The 15883-nt window shown below is 45.8% G+C and overlaps 1 protein-coding gene and 1 long non-coding RNA gene across 2 annotated transcripts in view; one reads left to right on the top strand and one right to left on the bottom strand.

Annotated features, from left to right (window-relative positions):
- RNF113A (ring finger protein 113A) overlaps positions 1-7492 on the bottom strand; it is a 30229-nt gene extending 22737 nt beyond the window's left edge. Inside the window, exon 1 of the mRNA XM_088442147.1 lies at positions 7293-7492. Coding sequence (XP_088298273.1) covers positions 7293-7440 — 148 coding nt within the window. The 5' untranslated portion in view covers positions 7441-7492. The remainder of the gene's footprint in view (positions 1-7292) is intronic.
- LOC148540590 (uncharacterized) overlaps positions 7271-15883 on the top strand; it is a 31039-nt gene continuing 22426 nt past the window's right edge. The window contains exons 1-2 of the long non-coding RNA XR_015868721.1: positions 7271-7618; positions 10684-10804. This is a non-coding gene — a long non-coding RNA (uncharacterized LOC148540590). The remainder of the gene's footprint in view (positions 7619-10683; positions 10805-15883) is intronic.

The following is a 15883-nucleotide window of genomic DNA, read 5'->3' as shown; positions in this document are numbered from 1 at the left end:
TAATCACAGAAGCAAAAACAGGATTTTGGTACTTACCGATAAATCCCTTTCTCCGATTCCACAGGGGACACTGGAGTTCAAGACAGTGGGGTATAGACTGTGGTAGAGTAGAGCCTGGCACTTTAAATAATTTAGAAGTGTGACTGGCTCCTCCCCCTCTATGCCCCATCAGCCCCAGTTTAAGAACTGAGCCCGAGAGGAGACGGAGGACAACAGGAAAACGAGGAGAAGGAGAAGACCACAGAACGGAACAAGACCAACTGAAGGAGAACAGAGGAAACCACTGCAGGGAACACATGCAGTCACACAACTATATAAAGACCCACAACAGGCAGGTACGCAGCGCCGGGTGGTTGTCCAGTGTCCCCTGTGGAATCGGAGAAAGGGATGGAATCGGAGAAAGGGATTTATCGGTAAGTACCAAAATCCTGTTTTCTCCTTCATCCATTAGGGGACACTGGAGTTCAAGACAGTGGGGACGTCCCAAAGGCAACCTCCCGGGTGGGAAGCGCGGAGACCATACAGACCCTTCGGCCAACCGAACAGGGACCGCGTAGACCCAGAGGTTCAACGGAAGGCAAGAGCTGAGAATCAAGTGTCGTGAGCCAGGAGACAAACAGAACTCCTTGCGGAACAGACACAGAATACCACAACGTACAGTAATCGAATGGAATAAGCGGCTAGCGAGAAAACACCCTCAGATGAGAAGCATCAGAACACTGTAAACTCAGCTGAAAACAGACCAAGCCAGACTGTTGGGAGCTGAGAACTCCTACCCGAATCCATAGGAGAAGGGCAGTAACCCGAGAAGAAACCTCGAGGAAACCGTACCAGATTCGGAAACAGGAAGCTGCCACATTTTGCAGATAGCAGAATACCAGCACTGCTGGACATAACTCATATAGATAGAAGTATAACGATACCAATCTACAAAAACAGAGAGTCCACAGACTCCTAACAAAGAGTATACAGGGAGGTAAAAGTCAAGGCCGCACAGTCGCCCTGAACCCTTCTGGAAGTCCAACTACTACAAAGTTGTTAACCAGCGGAAGGATGAGACCATAGAAATCTCCAACGAGTGGAGATCACCCTGGGCATGAGGCCGAGGCGGCTTCGAGAGGATTGAGATTACAATACCTTTCAGAGGGTCAGACCGCAGTACAACCCATTCTGAGAACAGGAATAAACCAGCAACTGAAACCCTGACGCTAAAAAGAAAACAACAGACAACTTCCAACATGATGGAAGTGCATAGGCAGTAGTAACTGCTGGCCTGAACATAGTATGAAAACAACCAGGAAGATACCCGTCAGGTACCTGTCAGTATAATAAAAATATCAACAGTTACTGAACAGGAAACCCACCAGGCCCCCTGAGTGGAACATAGTGACTGTCACACTTATATGTAAAGATGTGCAGTAGCCCAGAGATGTGCTTTGGTCCATAACGCCAACAGATTCTAGTAGAATTGGGTCACTAATTTCAATGTTGTAACTATGCACCCACACTCCAGGAAAATTATAAAGTGTAGAGCCAATGGATTAAAAGAGCGGATGGCTGCTAGGAGGCAGTAAGGGAGAAGAACTCTATGTATGTCAGTTTACATGAAATAGGAGCCTCTACCGAGGCATTAGTGGGTAAGCTCTCACCTGTGAGCGACCAGAAGCCCTCTGGCCGTAATGTAGAATGTCACTGGCCTGTTCCATCGCACAGCAACCCGCCACATTAGGAATAGAGAGTAGCTTCAATGGGCTAAGGGGGTCATTCAGACCTGCTCGTGAGCGGCAATACGCTCGCAAGCGGGTCGATGTTCCCCACTGCGCATGACGGAGGGAGCTCCGTCGTGCGCATGTGCGAGACCCGGGGAGCGACGGGCTTTCCATCGCTCCGGGTCTCGCACCAAAGGGGGCGTGCTGTCTATGTTGATTGACAGCACGCCCCCTTTGGTGGGCGTGCCTGCCAAACGGAGCCATTCCCATGGGTACACGCCTACCGTCTGAAGCCGGCCCCACTGACATCACTAGTGATGTCAGTGGGAGTGATTTTGGCTCTGATAGACCCAAAATCACTCCAGGGCTTGTGACAGGGAGACCCTACCGCAGGGTCTCCGTCGCAAGTCCGATGGTCGCGATGGTCAAGACCATCGCGACCATCATCATGGACGCTCGCTATAGCTGTGGGTGGTCACCCACAGCTATACGAGCGTCCAGGAGGCCGCTCCATTTTCATGGAGGAGGGCCCTGATTCAGAGCGAGCGTTCTGGTCAGAGCGTTCAGCTCTGAATCAGGCCCTAAGACCAATGCCCTACAGCACGTACTTCAGTCTGGAGAAGTGCAGTAGAAATTACTGTGGAAACTAGCAAAATGTTAGTGGAGACAAGAAGGTCGTAAAACAGGACTCTATACCTGAGCCTGTTCCATTAGAGACGTGTATCTGTATAGCCGTGGTAGATTATACTTATACCCCAAAAACGGTCTGCTAGTTTAAGTATCCTTACATAAATATTTAGAATGGGGAAGTGTGTATTATGCCCACCAATCTAATATAACCCAGGTCTGTCCCTGCCTAAATCGGTAGGTGGCCCTAGGCCTTCAAGATATGAATTGTACCTAAGGGCCCTTTAGACTCATTTTATTGAGATATGCGACAATAATATGGAGTACCGGAATCAATACTGAGAAGGGTACCTGTACTTAGACATAGAACTCTTTGGTTATCCCAAGCAAAGAAGGGAGATATCAGTAGTGATAACCCCAGTACGGTTAAACAAAAAACAGGTTTTTGTTTCCCAATTATTAGGAAATATACATACAAGGAATGGGCGACTTACAAGTTTGCTACCAAGTGCATCACTGTAATGATAATAGGTCCCCCGAAACGGGGCGTCATATAGATTGACATGAACCGAGCTATATAAGTATATATCCTTATATACATGTGACATGTCTAGGGTCCATACTAGAAGCAATGCCTTAGGGAATTGTGACTATCACTATGTAAGCTGCAGCACATGACTTTAGATTATAGAGCCACCATATAATATGTATGAATATAGCCTACAGCTTCTGGTAATCCCAGGCGGCTTCCCATGCGTGGTATTATAGGTAACCTAATGATTGTGGGTATAGGCTCCTACACATATACATGTATATAGACACACAACCCAATCCACCGGGAGAGATCGTGTTAAGCGGAGTTATTGTATAAACTACCGCATCAGGAGAGTCCAGCCTCCAATCGCAGCCTTCTATCAATATGCTAGGTATCAGACATAAAACTGATAAGAACAGATCCTACCCCTGCTCTTATGGTAAGGATAAGAAGCGATATCCACATATGCATACGTACATACAAATTTAGTAGGTGACGATAATATTGTAAAATTAGAAAATTAGAACATGAGCAAAAATTAAAGCCATGGAAGAAACTGAGCCCAAGGACAAAATTCACTCCAGCATGTATATGTTCTACTGCAGGGCTAGTATAAAATAAATTATATATATATATATATATATATATATATATATATATATATACACACACACATACATACATACCATACACGTGACTTACCTCCACGCAGGGGGACTGCTCATGTACCGCGTGTGGCCGTCACTCTGCTACTGCGCAGGGGCAGGATATGTTAGCTGCGTGCTGTCCCAGACTGGTTTCAATCCTGGGACCCTTCTGTTACAGGTGTACTCGCCTTATCAGGTGAGCCATTTTAGCGCCAGATTAACCCATTTTTCGAAGTGGGAATCCAAAAGACTACCTCAGTGCTGTGAGGCAGTAATGCCAACAACTACACTAGCCGCACGTTACTAACCTCTTCCTGTATGTGCTGCCGAAGGGAACACATGAGAAATAAATAGATGCACATATGCATACCTTCTAAGGTAAGCACAGAAAACTGGTGAGAAAGGTTTTAAGACCAGCCTATAATGTAGTATATGTGCTGCCACATATATGCATGGGAAGATACTGCCCCTCTTTAAGGCGAGCCCATGTGAGGCATAAGCCTGGGGATGGGACGCCAAAATGTGTTAACCCTGGGTGAAGGGTATGCTGTAACCATAAGTTCTGGCAGCAGCAGCAGAACAGTAGAGCTAGTACACCATGAGGCTATGATACTTCACAGGCTAAGATATCAGGCCATTAGATTAAGCTAGGCGCCCTTTGTTATAGAACGAAAGGAAGCCTGCCAAGCGGCGCTGCATTGGCGGGACAGTGTCTCGTCAACACATCGCTTCTAGCTGTGATGCATCGACTGAACAAGCCTTTCAGAACCGCCTAACGTGGTGTTATAGTGCAAAAGGGAATTGGGCTAGTTCCCATACCGCTAGCAACCAGCTATCCACTGTAGCTAGCACTAAACTTCTGTCATACAAGGACAGGGCCTCCCCTACCTTTTGCGCTGAAGCACTCCCAGTGTGGTAGGCGTGAGAGACCCACGCTAAAGCACTCCCTGCTGCAGGTAGTGCACTGAGCTATACGGCTTGTGTGCAGTAGTAACTACAGTCCTTAAAAGGGAAGCAGGGGGCGCTGTTTGTTCATGAATACCGCGCTGTGCGTGTGCGAACTGCTACACTCCAGTCAGCACAGCGCTGCCTGCCCCCTTAATAGTATAAAGCGGTGATGTTGTCCTGCTGTGACAGGAGCGTGATGGTCATACAGCGCTGCATCGGGGAGCCGCATTGTGCTGGTATAACATAAGGCTATTAGCCCTATGTTATAGCTAACAGGGAAGCCTGCTCAGCCCAGCCAGGAGCTGCGGGACGCGGCATCTCCCCCTGAGACTTAGATGAGGAGCGGTGCTAATAGCAAAGACAGTGCTGCCAGCACCGGGAGAACATACAAACTCCACACAGCAAGAGCCGTGGTGAGATCCGAGCCTTGCGCTGATACTTATTTTGTAGCTAGCACTATACTCCTGTCATACAGTGACAGGCATCCCTACTTTTGTGCTAGCAGCACTCCCAGCGTGCGAGGGGGAGGGAGTCACGTAGGATACCCACGCTAATTATCCCTGTTGCAGGAGTTAGGGTAGCCCTAAAGAGGGAAAAAAGGGAGGCAGCCGCGCTCATTCAGGTGCTGGTCTGCACTGCACTCCATCCTGAGGTCCCTTCACGGGGGGACTAATGCAGAGCATGTCTGCGCTGCAGCGCTAACGGACCGGCAGACCGCGCTGCTCTCAGATGAGGGCTTAGAGCACGAGCCCGACTACAGATAGCGCGGCTAATATGCATGACGCGCCCTTCCCTAAAATACCGGCTTATCAGTGTGTGCGCGCGCACTGTAAGGCTCGCCTCTGCCCACTTACTAGGAAAAAGTCGGCTGGGCGTAATGTAGGACAACCTTCCTCCCGGCCCTTCTGAGCAGGGTACGGGAGTCATCAGCAGAAGCCCCGCCATCGCAAACACATTTAAAAGGCTGGGCCCTTGTTCTCAATAAGGGAAGCCTACTTTACGCGGGGACCAAGGATCGCGCTGCTTGTCAGCGCTGCACTGCCTCATGTAGAGGGACGCGTCTGGCGTCCTGAAGCCGGCCATTACACTACCAATGGCAGATGGCAGGACCTCGCCTGTGCTACACTATTTAGTGAGCAGCAGTGCGGCGTCTGTCATTTGTGTGATCTTACTCACACCGCCCAGCGTTTCTACTCCCATATAGAGGAGGGAGGAACAGGCGTCCTCAGTGACAGCCACGGAATCACTGCTGTCACCATCGCTTAACACGCACTTGCAGGGGCCCGCGCTCCATCCCCTCCTTAAATAGGAAGGGGATGGCTAGGAATAAGCCAGAGACCCGGACGCTGACTGTCGAGTGCAGCGGCAGGGTCTCGTCAGCAGCTCCGAAACTACCACGTTCACTGGCAGGGGGAAGGAGCCGTGTGTGACAGCCATGCAGTGTGCGCTGTCCCTGAGCCCAGCGTTTTGGCCCACCACTCCAGCTAGTCAGGAGTAGTGGGATATACTTACGGACTGCTGCGGCCGGGTTGCTGGGCTGGGGGGCAAGTGAGGAAACCCGGACATGAACCGGTTTCAGTTGTGGCGGGTCCTCAAGGAGTCCGATGACTCTGTTTAAAGTCCCCCCTCAGGGTCACCGGACACAGGCTGCAGTAGCCGTGTGGTGCCCTCCCGGCAGCTCCCACGTAGCAGGCAGACTGCCACAGTAAGCAGCCTGTCTGTCCTCAGCTTGTTAAATAAAAAAACAAAAAATTAAAATTATATGAGAAAGGCTGGAGACAGCCTGATGTGCGACCGGCTCTCTCGGGCACATTCTAAAAACTGGGGCTGATGGGGCATAGAGGGGGAGGGCCAGTCACACTTCTAAATTATTTAAAGTGCCAGGCTCTACTCTACCACCGTCTATACCCCACTGTCTTGAACTCCAGTGTCCCCTAGTGGATGAAGGAGAAACAATGCATATATATTTAAACAGCACAAGCTCCAGAAGAACTGTAGTGCTGCCCAGTGTAGGGTTATCCATGGAAGCAGTCACAGAGGAAAGGAGACTGCAGCTGCACTTGTGCAAAGGATAAAGTAACAAACCCAGTGTTTCCACTTAGAGGCTTTTTCCTGTTTACAGGGAATTCTGGCAATGTTAAGGTATGGTTCCACTTATGGCTTTTTTTTCTTCCTGGTCACAGGGAAATGATTTTTTTAAATGCCTTTAAATCAGATAAAATTACCTTTCCAGTTTTTAATTCTTGTTTTCTGTAATTTTGTTAGCGTGGGATTTTTAAGTATACATTTTGACAGAATTAAAAGGGAATATTTAATTTTCTGACCTGCACTAAAAAGACTGCAGCTACGTTCTGATTGGTTCCTACAGTTTTCTTGCACATGTGCATCAAGGCTTCCAACATTGTCTTTAGCATTTAATCTACTTTATTTTTTTTAAGCATTTTCATGTTGAATAATAAATGTTACCAAAAGGAGAGCATTGCCAACATTTTATTTATTAATTTAAATTGCAAGCTTGTGGGCAGGGTCTTTTTATCTGTCTATTAATAGCCATAAGATCTCTTCTATTCATTATAGCATTCATTATCTGTAAAGAGCTGGGGGTACACTGGGCATATACACACAAATGACAATAGACTGGTCAATATTTCCATCACTGCTACTAAGGGGAAACTTCTGCAGCGTAATAACAAGCACCACAAGCTGCACGTCCTATGGGTTTCCCGTGGTCGGCTCACCCAGACAAAAGTCCCTTTAAAAGCAGCGCCCCCTGCCCGGGCACTCTCCCACAATGCCCCGCGCAGCACTCCCACAGGCTGCGCTCACCCCGCTCCTCTCCTCTGCGTTTCCGGCCTGCGAATTTCCTGCTGCTTTTCTTAAAAAGGAAACTGCAGACCGGGGTCTTCGCCTCCGTAGCGGCGGCGGGTACCGGATCAGCCATCTGTACCGTGTCCGGCTCCGGTGTGCCGGCCATCTGTGCTGCGACGTCACCAAATCATAGAGGCGGCTGTAGTTAGGCGAGCGGCGCCATAAGAGACAAATGACAACGCTACCACCTGCTGGATGATGGGTAAACTACAAGACAATTTACAGCCACCTCAACTATGGTCCAACGAACACCGGTAGACAATTATTTATTGATTCTCCACAAGGTATGAATGGGAGCATCCATCGGTTTCGGATTTTTCCAGACAAATCTTTTCTATCTAAAAACTAACGCTATATATAATATATATTCAAATAATTTAACTTCCTTTATAAACCTAAATTACCCAGGTAAGTGTGAATAGGCTTCTATAATACAAAGTGGATATAAAAATAGTTATAAACTCATGTAAGTATTATCTTTATAAACTGCTTTCTTATGTCACTGTTTATAATCATTGTGTTATGTTCTATGTATTTTAGAGCAACTGGTGCATTATAAGGAATAATTTGTTACTGTAAGCTTGCGAGCAGGGCCCTCCTACCTTTTATGTCTGTCTGTTACTACCCTGTTTTGTTCTGTTCATGTTGTTTCCAATTGTAAAGTGCAATGGAATATGTTGCGCTATATAAGAAACTGTTAATAAATAAATAATAATAAACTAGCTGGGATACCTGGCATTATCTGGGTTGAAGACTGGACCCTGAAGTACACCTGCAGTCTTTATTTGTTTACATTGTCCTCGCCCGCCTATAACCCCAATCCATTGATCCTGAAAAGGACCCCACTGTTTGCTAACATGCATGGAACCAGTGATGTAACTACCATGGGCACAAGGGGTGCTGCTGCTATGGTGCCTGAGCTGCCTCTGTGGCCTGCCGCTCCCCCTGTACCCAGTTACGCACACAAGGTGGGCCGGTCAAGTCAGGGCCGACGAGGGGGCCCTGGGTGTCAGCGGTGTTGATTTGGTGCCGGCCTGCCAGCTAATTACAGCTGGCACACTGGCAGGCAGACATGGAAAGACAGCGCCACTGGTCACGAGGCAATGGCTCACAACCGGCTCCAGATTTAAATTGCGCATGCACTGTCTGTCCTAGTCTGCTGCTGCCTGCCAGTGCACCAGGTGTAACTAGCTGGTTGCCCAGGACCAAATCCACACCTGATGGCACACAGGGGGAGGCGAGAGGCTGCTGGAAGGACACAGGGAGAGAAGTTGCTGGGGGGGGGCATAACTGTGTGGCATAATGTGTAAGAGGCACCACCATTGTGTGGAATAATGTGTTATATGGGGCACTACTACTATGTAGCATAATCTATATGGGGAATTACTGTGTGGCCTAATGTATAAGGGGCACTACTACTGCATGGCATAATGTATATAAGGGGTACTGCTGTGTGGCATAACCTGAATGGACTCTGTGTGGGGGCAAATGTATGTGTTTCATTTAGCTCGGGGGGGAAGGCTGCCTTTTAATATCTTGTTATGTGTCCCACAAGTTCTAGTTACGATCTTGCATGCAAACACAGAGGACTGACTAATGTATATGATCACTTTAAAAAGGACTAAGGGGTCTATTCAGCAATGATTCTTTCACATAATAAATGCGGAAATCAGCATTTACGCATTTTTTATGTAAATCCACTATTCAGCAATGGGTTAATTGAGAAGATAACGCAATTATCTTCTCCATTAATTCCCATCTCGCAGAGTACCATACTGTTGAGATCAGTCATTGATCTCTACAGTGCTTTAACGCTTTTTGCTATTCAGCAAAGCAAAAAGCTTTAAATTACTCTAAAAATCCTTACTTTATATAACACCATCTCCGAATGGCATTATATGAAGAAATGACATTAAATTTCCTGAAAACTGCAGGACAGAGGGAAATTTTCCCATAAGTCCCTGCAGCATCGTGTAACACCGCCCAGTCAACGTCCCTGCTTTGCGGTGACCACAGACAGGTAAGACCAATTAGAGCATGTTAAACCTGCCGAAATTGATTGACATGTGTACATTTTTATGTTCTATTATACTTAACATTTATATATAAATGTTAACTATAAAAGCACATAAATATACATATATACAGGCTAATATAAAGCCTGTATGCACATGTCAATCACTTTGGACAGACTGGAGATGCACTTACCCGTCGGCGGTCACCTCAAAGCAGGGACGGAGACTGTTCAGAAACGCGTGACTGAGCATACTTTTGTAGCTTTAACACAGGTTTTTGGCAGACTGCCAATTTCCATTGGAGCCAGCCCATGAACCTGTGAGAATTTTTAGGGATTGTGTGACAATGTGTGGCCCTGACGAAGTTCAAACCTAGGCAAAAACCTAATGCTGGTCAAACTACACCACTATGCCGAATTTGGTGGAGCTAGGTCTAAACTCTGGCCGTGCATAAAGGACAGACAGACAGACAGACAGGCTTTCTTGCTTATTATATAGATATTTCATTGACCAAACATTTTTTGTGCCCTTTATAAAGAGCATTCCTCATTGACACATAATAGTCTTATCATTAGCATTTTTTCCAAATAAACCTGGTTTACTTTACTGGGGATTTAAAAGAGTAAAGCTGGCCATACACCTTTTATCTGTCCAACTAATTGGCTAGCTGGTACGAAAATCTAGTAATGTATGGAAGCAAATTACAATGGAACATTTGCTCCCAAACACTGGAAAATGTACAAAACCTGTCATTCAAGACCAACTGGTTAAAACTAATTTTAGTATGCATGTCCATATTTTTAATTTATTGACATTTACTTCTATATCACCAGCATATGCACTTTACGATTTCAAGGAAACCTGGACATGACAATTATTGCTGTTGAGAACATTAAATAACTATAATATGTTTTTCATATAAACAAATAACTGATTTATTTATTTTTTTCACTTCTATGGAAGCTGCAGTGCTTATCATAAAAATGTAGCCTCCCTTCTCATGGGTCCTCCTAATGAGATGGCTCGAGCAGCGCCATTTTGACTAATTATAACTGGATGGGTAGTGTATATTTATGTATTTATGCCATCCCTGGGCTTGCTGTCCTCCTCTTCCTAATGCCCTTGTATGCACACTGTACTTTATTACGTCAGATATCATGCTTTCTCCTCGGCTGAGAGAGCATTGTGTGGTGATATACATTATGGACAAGGCACTGATGGGTCCTCTTTAATAATATAATATGTTACTACAACAATGAAAAAGGAATCTGAGAATACCATTATGTTTTCCATTTAGTATAAAAAGGTTAACTTTGATATATTTTGCATTCTAGATAAGGAGGACAGGTCTGGAGTGCTCTACAACATATTTGCATAAAAGGCACAAGAGCAGACTGCTCTTGTAGATCCCTAATAGAGAATGCAAGAGGACATTTTAAATATGTTGTATACTGGGTGAGAAACTTTATTTTTGTTATATGACATAACTTTCTGTCCAGTAGAATTATTAGAGCCGTATGCCATGATAGATAGAAAGTTGGGCTTGTCCTCCCAAACACCTACCTCATGTGCACATCACAAGACTCTGGGCCCGATTCAGACCCGCTCTCTAGGAAGCGTTCGCACGCAGCCAGCCGATTTCTGCATTGTGCGCATACGTACGCATCGCCGTGCACAAATCAGTCCGAGCAATCGGAAAGCGTAGGCTTGCTGCGCATAGACTACTCAGCCGAGTGAGTGACAGGACGAGCCGTTTGTGGTTGGTGACATGGGTTGGTCTTTGAAAACGGGGGAGTGGAGGTGCGAATGCAGGCATGCCTGAGCGTCTCAACGCCATTTCAGAGGCATGCATAATTAAGACGCAGTGTCATAGTACACGTCACCTGGCTGGATTGTACACTGAAGTGCTTGCGGTAGGTTATGGTCAACCACAAGCGCTGCGTTCGTTTGCAATTGTACCGATGGTTGCATACACATCCTGGAGATGACGCGCACAAGTGGGCGTCTTAAGACAGGCTGGTGGGCGTCTGCATACACAGAGCGATCGCACGACAAGACATAGTGGACGTGCTTATGCCTTGCCGTGCGATCGTCTATCACTTAGCCGAATTTGCATACGCATCTAGCGAGTGGGTCTGAATCGGGCCCTCTGTTCCAAGTCATGCATCTTTAGCTGTTTTCATTTTTAGTTTTTTTACGTGTACTTTTTTTTTTTTTTTTTTTTAATCATTGTCTTAAAACAGATAAATCCTTGAATAGTCACAGTCCGGTCTAATATGCCTACCTTATACCTACCATCTTTTGCAGTCATCTAATTGGGTCATTACTAAGTGCATAAAAGGTGTGTAGTAGCCTTATTACAATGGGGCATGGCCATGTTGATGTAGGGGCGAGCATAGCGCTTCTGAAGTCCAGCCTAACTTGAGACAATCTGAAGATATGCTATCTCCTCTAAATTGAGTATGACCACTGTTACTTAAAATAAATGTAATGGTTACTGGTCATGCTATTAGACTTTTATAGAGGGTGTTCAATCGGTAGGTCCAGTGTCATATTAACTATAGGTTTAATCAAAAAGTCTAAAGTTTCATCATGTCTTTACCAAGGGTGCTCATAAGTACATGATGTAATTTATGCTTCTATGTGGAGGTTCTTTATTGACGTAGATAATCTGCATATACTGTAATCACTAGGCCCCAAAGTAGGGTAGGGGAGAGGTGCTCATGTTCTAGCAGTGTGGTAAGTTTCTGTAGTCAGTCTAGGAGAGAGAGGTTCAGGTAGTGGTAAGTGAGATTCTTCAGGATAGATAAGAGGGGCTCAGGTTTCTGCAAGTGAAGAAAGCATCAAGTATCACAGGCCATAGACACTCCTGCTCGGCCAGCATCCTCCTCTTTAGAGTCTCCACGTAGCCCTCTTGGCACAGAACAATACTCCTTCAGATATTTGTCCAGAGGTGAGCAGTCTATACGTCTGGAGGTCTCATCTGTATCTGGAGTCTACCTGTTCCTGATCAACTGTAGTGGAACTACAAGTCTCAGCACATCTGATCAGTTCGATGTTCCATGGCAGCTCATGACATAATTTATTTATATTTTCAGCAGTCCAAGTTATTATAAATATATATTGTATTTATTGTGCTGTGTTCACTTGGATGCTCAGTGTAGTGTATGGCTGTGCACGGAATCCTCAGTGTACTATGTGGTTGCGGGGATGCTGTCTGTCCTGTATGACAATCGCTAGTATCTGCTTTATGGCAGTGACAGGGATGTTGTCTGTATGGCTTTCACATGGATGCTTTCTTTATTGTTTGGCAGGCACATGGATAATCTCAGTATTGTGCTGTGGCTAGGGCTGTTTGCCAACCACGCCTTTTTTTTTTTTTTATTGCCCCCCCTCCTCCCCTACATTTTATTTGGTTCCACCTCCAAGCAGCCACTTTTATTTTTGTTTTCTAGGGCCACTTTAAGGTCCCAATCCACCCCTGGGTAGGTCCCAACAGTTCTGTGGCTGGGCTATTGGGCCTAATTATACATCTGAAGTAGAGGTCTCTGGGTGGTGAGTATTAAGATGCATGAAGCAGCTATTTCTAATGGGAGTGTCAGGGGAGTGTATGTACAGCTCTGTATGAAGTAGTGCGTATGGGAAAGGGATATCTGTTTTTTACATATCTTACACCTACCTTGGGGCTGGTGCAAGTGCCGACACTAATGATTATCTTTGCGTCTGAGGATGCTAGGACAGTGGGCAGGATAGGCTTGCCTTTTCAGACTTACAGATATGCATCTTAGTTCGACCTATTGTCGCATTAGCATATGAAAGTGCAATGCCACGACACATTGATTGGACATCTTATATATACATTTTATTGTTCTTTTTGTTTGTCTGTCCGGTTATGCATTTGGATACCCCTACACCGATTTGGATGAAACCAACGCAAGATGATCCAGTTGGATCCTGGCCAGGTTTTAGGGGGGGTTAGGGCCTGGTCGGACCTTCCATTGGCTGGGCAGACTTCTGACCTGGGGAGCCTGTTCTGAGCCTTCAACTGGATTGATTTGGTTGAAAACTTCACAGAGGGGTGGCAATTGGTTTGGGATGCCTAACTGATACTCCTTTTACACTTGCAGCAATAACCCAAGTTATTACACATGAACGCTCAGTAACCTGGGTTAATGTGCAGTGTGAAAGGGCCAGGATGAAATAAGCCAGGTCGAGTGACCCCCGCGCATGAACATAATCCTGGGTGCGACTCGGCATTAAATGTTAAAGGTATAAATAACATAAAGATTTAAACCTGGGCAACGCTGGGCACTTCAGCTAGTATTCTATAAATATCCGGGGTGTAGCTAGCAAGGTTTAAAGCGGTTATTTGAAAGGTTCATACACACTAGACTGTGCTGTATGATCGTTATTGTGAAAGATATGGGGGTGTACACAGGGTTGGACTGGCCCACAGGGGTACAGGGGAAATCCCCGGTGGGACCCACTGCCTGGGGCCCACCCCCTCCTCTAGGTTGTCATGTTCCACACTGTGTACTGAATTGTACATTGTTACTGTATTAGATGGTCAGTTACCTCGTGGAGCAGGAACATGGATGAACATCAGTTATTGGTTTGCTTCTATAGAAACTATACCAAGATTTGCTTGATAGTTAGCCAAGCAACTGTGGTGGCTGGCCACACCCCCTCTGGTGGATGACCACACCCTTTAAGCATGGGCTCCTAACACTGCATTCCCCTGGTGGGCCCTTTATGCCAGCAGTAGGGATTGGGGACGATAGAGCAGCATAGAGGTGCAGATAGTGTAAATGTATAGACAGAGTATGATCGTTTTAAAAATTAGGGAGCTGAATATGTATTCTGAATGAGATGGATGTATGGAGTGAGAAGGATGTTGGAACCCACTGGGATTGTTGTGGTGAACGAATGGGAAGATTGTGGGCACTGAGTGGAATTTGTGTGCCACATAACTGCTCAGACCTCAGTTGTATAGACTGTATGTGTGTATTCCAATGCGCACACAAATCTGTGAATTAGCAGCTCTACCATTTTGTGAGTGACAGAAATCTCACTCTTTGAGAGTGCTGAATCTGCAGTTAACCACAGGTGTCATGGCATACCATATCTGTATTGCGCAAGGAACACGTCCATTAAGGCATCATCCTTAATGATCGGAATTTCATTGCTTTTTTTACTTTGAGGGCCAGGAATTCAGTAGGTTTTGTGAAATTTCAGATCATGTCTAATGAAGCTTTAATGGGACATGCGATACCGTAAGGTTTTTTGTCTATGGAATTTATTTATTATTTTTGCTGTTTTGCTCCAAAATCAGAAACAGCCCCTAAATGTTATACAGAATCCATTAATGCTATTTTGTACAGTAAAGTTATTGGTTTGGGCTTGTGCTTTTTGTCTTACTACTTGTTTTGCTATTATGTTTTTAATAATGTATTAACCTTGTTTTAAAAATATAAAAAATGTCGGATTGGACTGCATGTAGGGAAGATCAGATGACGCGACCAATGACCCCACAGGAGTGCGCACTGCACACAATATAGTGCATACACACTGGGCGATTTGAATGATTTGTCATTTCCGATGCAACGGAATCAGGTCTAGTGTGTAGGGGCCTTTACAATGCATTAATATAAGCTTAAACACTTTATAAAGCTCTACTTAGAAGAACATACTTTTTATAGTAGTCACAAGCAGCACTTTCAGTGGTCATATTACACCATTTAGTTCTCATCTACAGTCGGGGGGCAGGGTGGCATCTGCCCCCTGGCCGATACACTTTTAAGGATTTAGGGGCACGCCCATGAGGCAGGCAGAGGATGCTCCCTGGCAACAATTAGAGCTGACAAGCAACATTCTCTGCCTTTCTACCGGCGTCTGTCATGTCCGGACTTCAGTCCAGAGTCTGTCAGACTGTCACTCTAGGCACACGCAGCGAATCAGCGATGCAGCCTGAGCGGCTGCCGCCTCACTAAACTGTAAGCTGCTAGCATTATTGATTGGTGGATGGTGCTAGCCATCCACCAATCACAGTTGTGGGAGTATCTAAATGCTGATTGGTGGATGGCTGGAGCTATCCAACAATCAGTGGAAACTACAGTGCAAGTGGCCAATCAGGCTCAGGTTAAGAGCGAGAAACAGAAGAACACAGAAGGGACTGCAGAAGCAGGAGCCTGGACTAGGGTATGTATATGTATTGGGCAGTCCCCATAGAACTGAGGTCTCATTTAATATTGATCTTTTATCAGCAGTTGGGGCATGATTTTAATTGAGGGGGAAGAGGGGTTGTCACTTATTGGGGTGTTAATTGACAGGATTTCAATTGACAGAGAAGGGGGAGGTTGTTAGGTCTGCGGGGGGTGGGGGGGGCAGTGTAGAATATGATTGTAATTCTAGGGGAAGGGGTTGTTAGATTTAGGGGCAGTTCTGGGACATGATTTTAATTGAGGTAAAAGAAGGGGTTATCAGGTTTAGGAGAGGCAGTTCTTTGACATGGTTCGGGGCTCGACTTGGGGGGCA

This window comes from Taudactylus pleione, unplaced genomic scaffold, assembly GCF_031769625.1.
Source record: "Taudactylus pleione unplaced genomic scaffold, aTauple2 ptg000018l, whole genome shotgun sequence".
NCBI classification, from domain to species: Eukaryota; Metazoa; Chordata; class Amphibia; order Anura; family Myobatrachidae; genus Taudactylus; species Taudactylus pleione.
The sequence above is the reverse complement of the archived record's forward strand: the minus strand, read 5'-3'. Positions and strand labels throughout refer to the sequence as shown.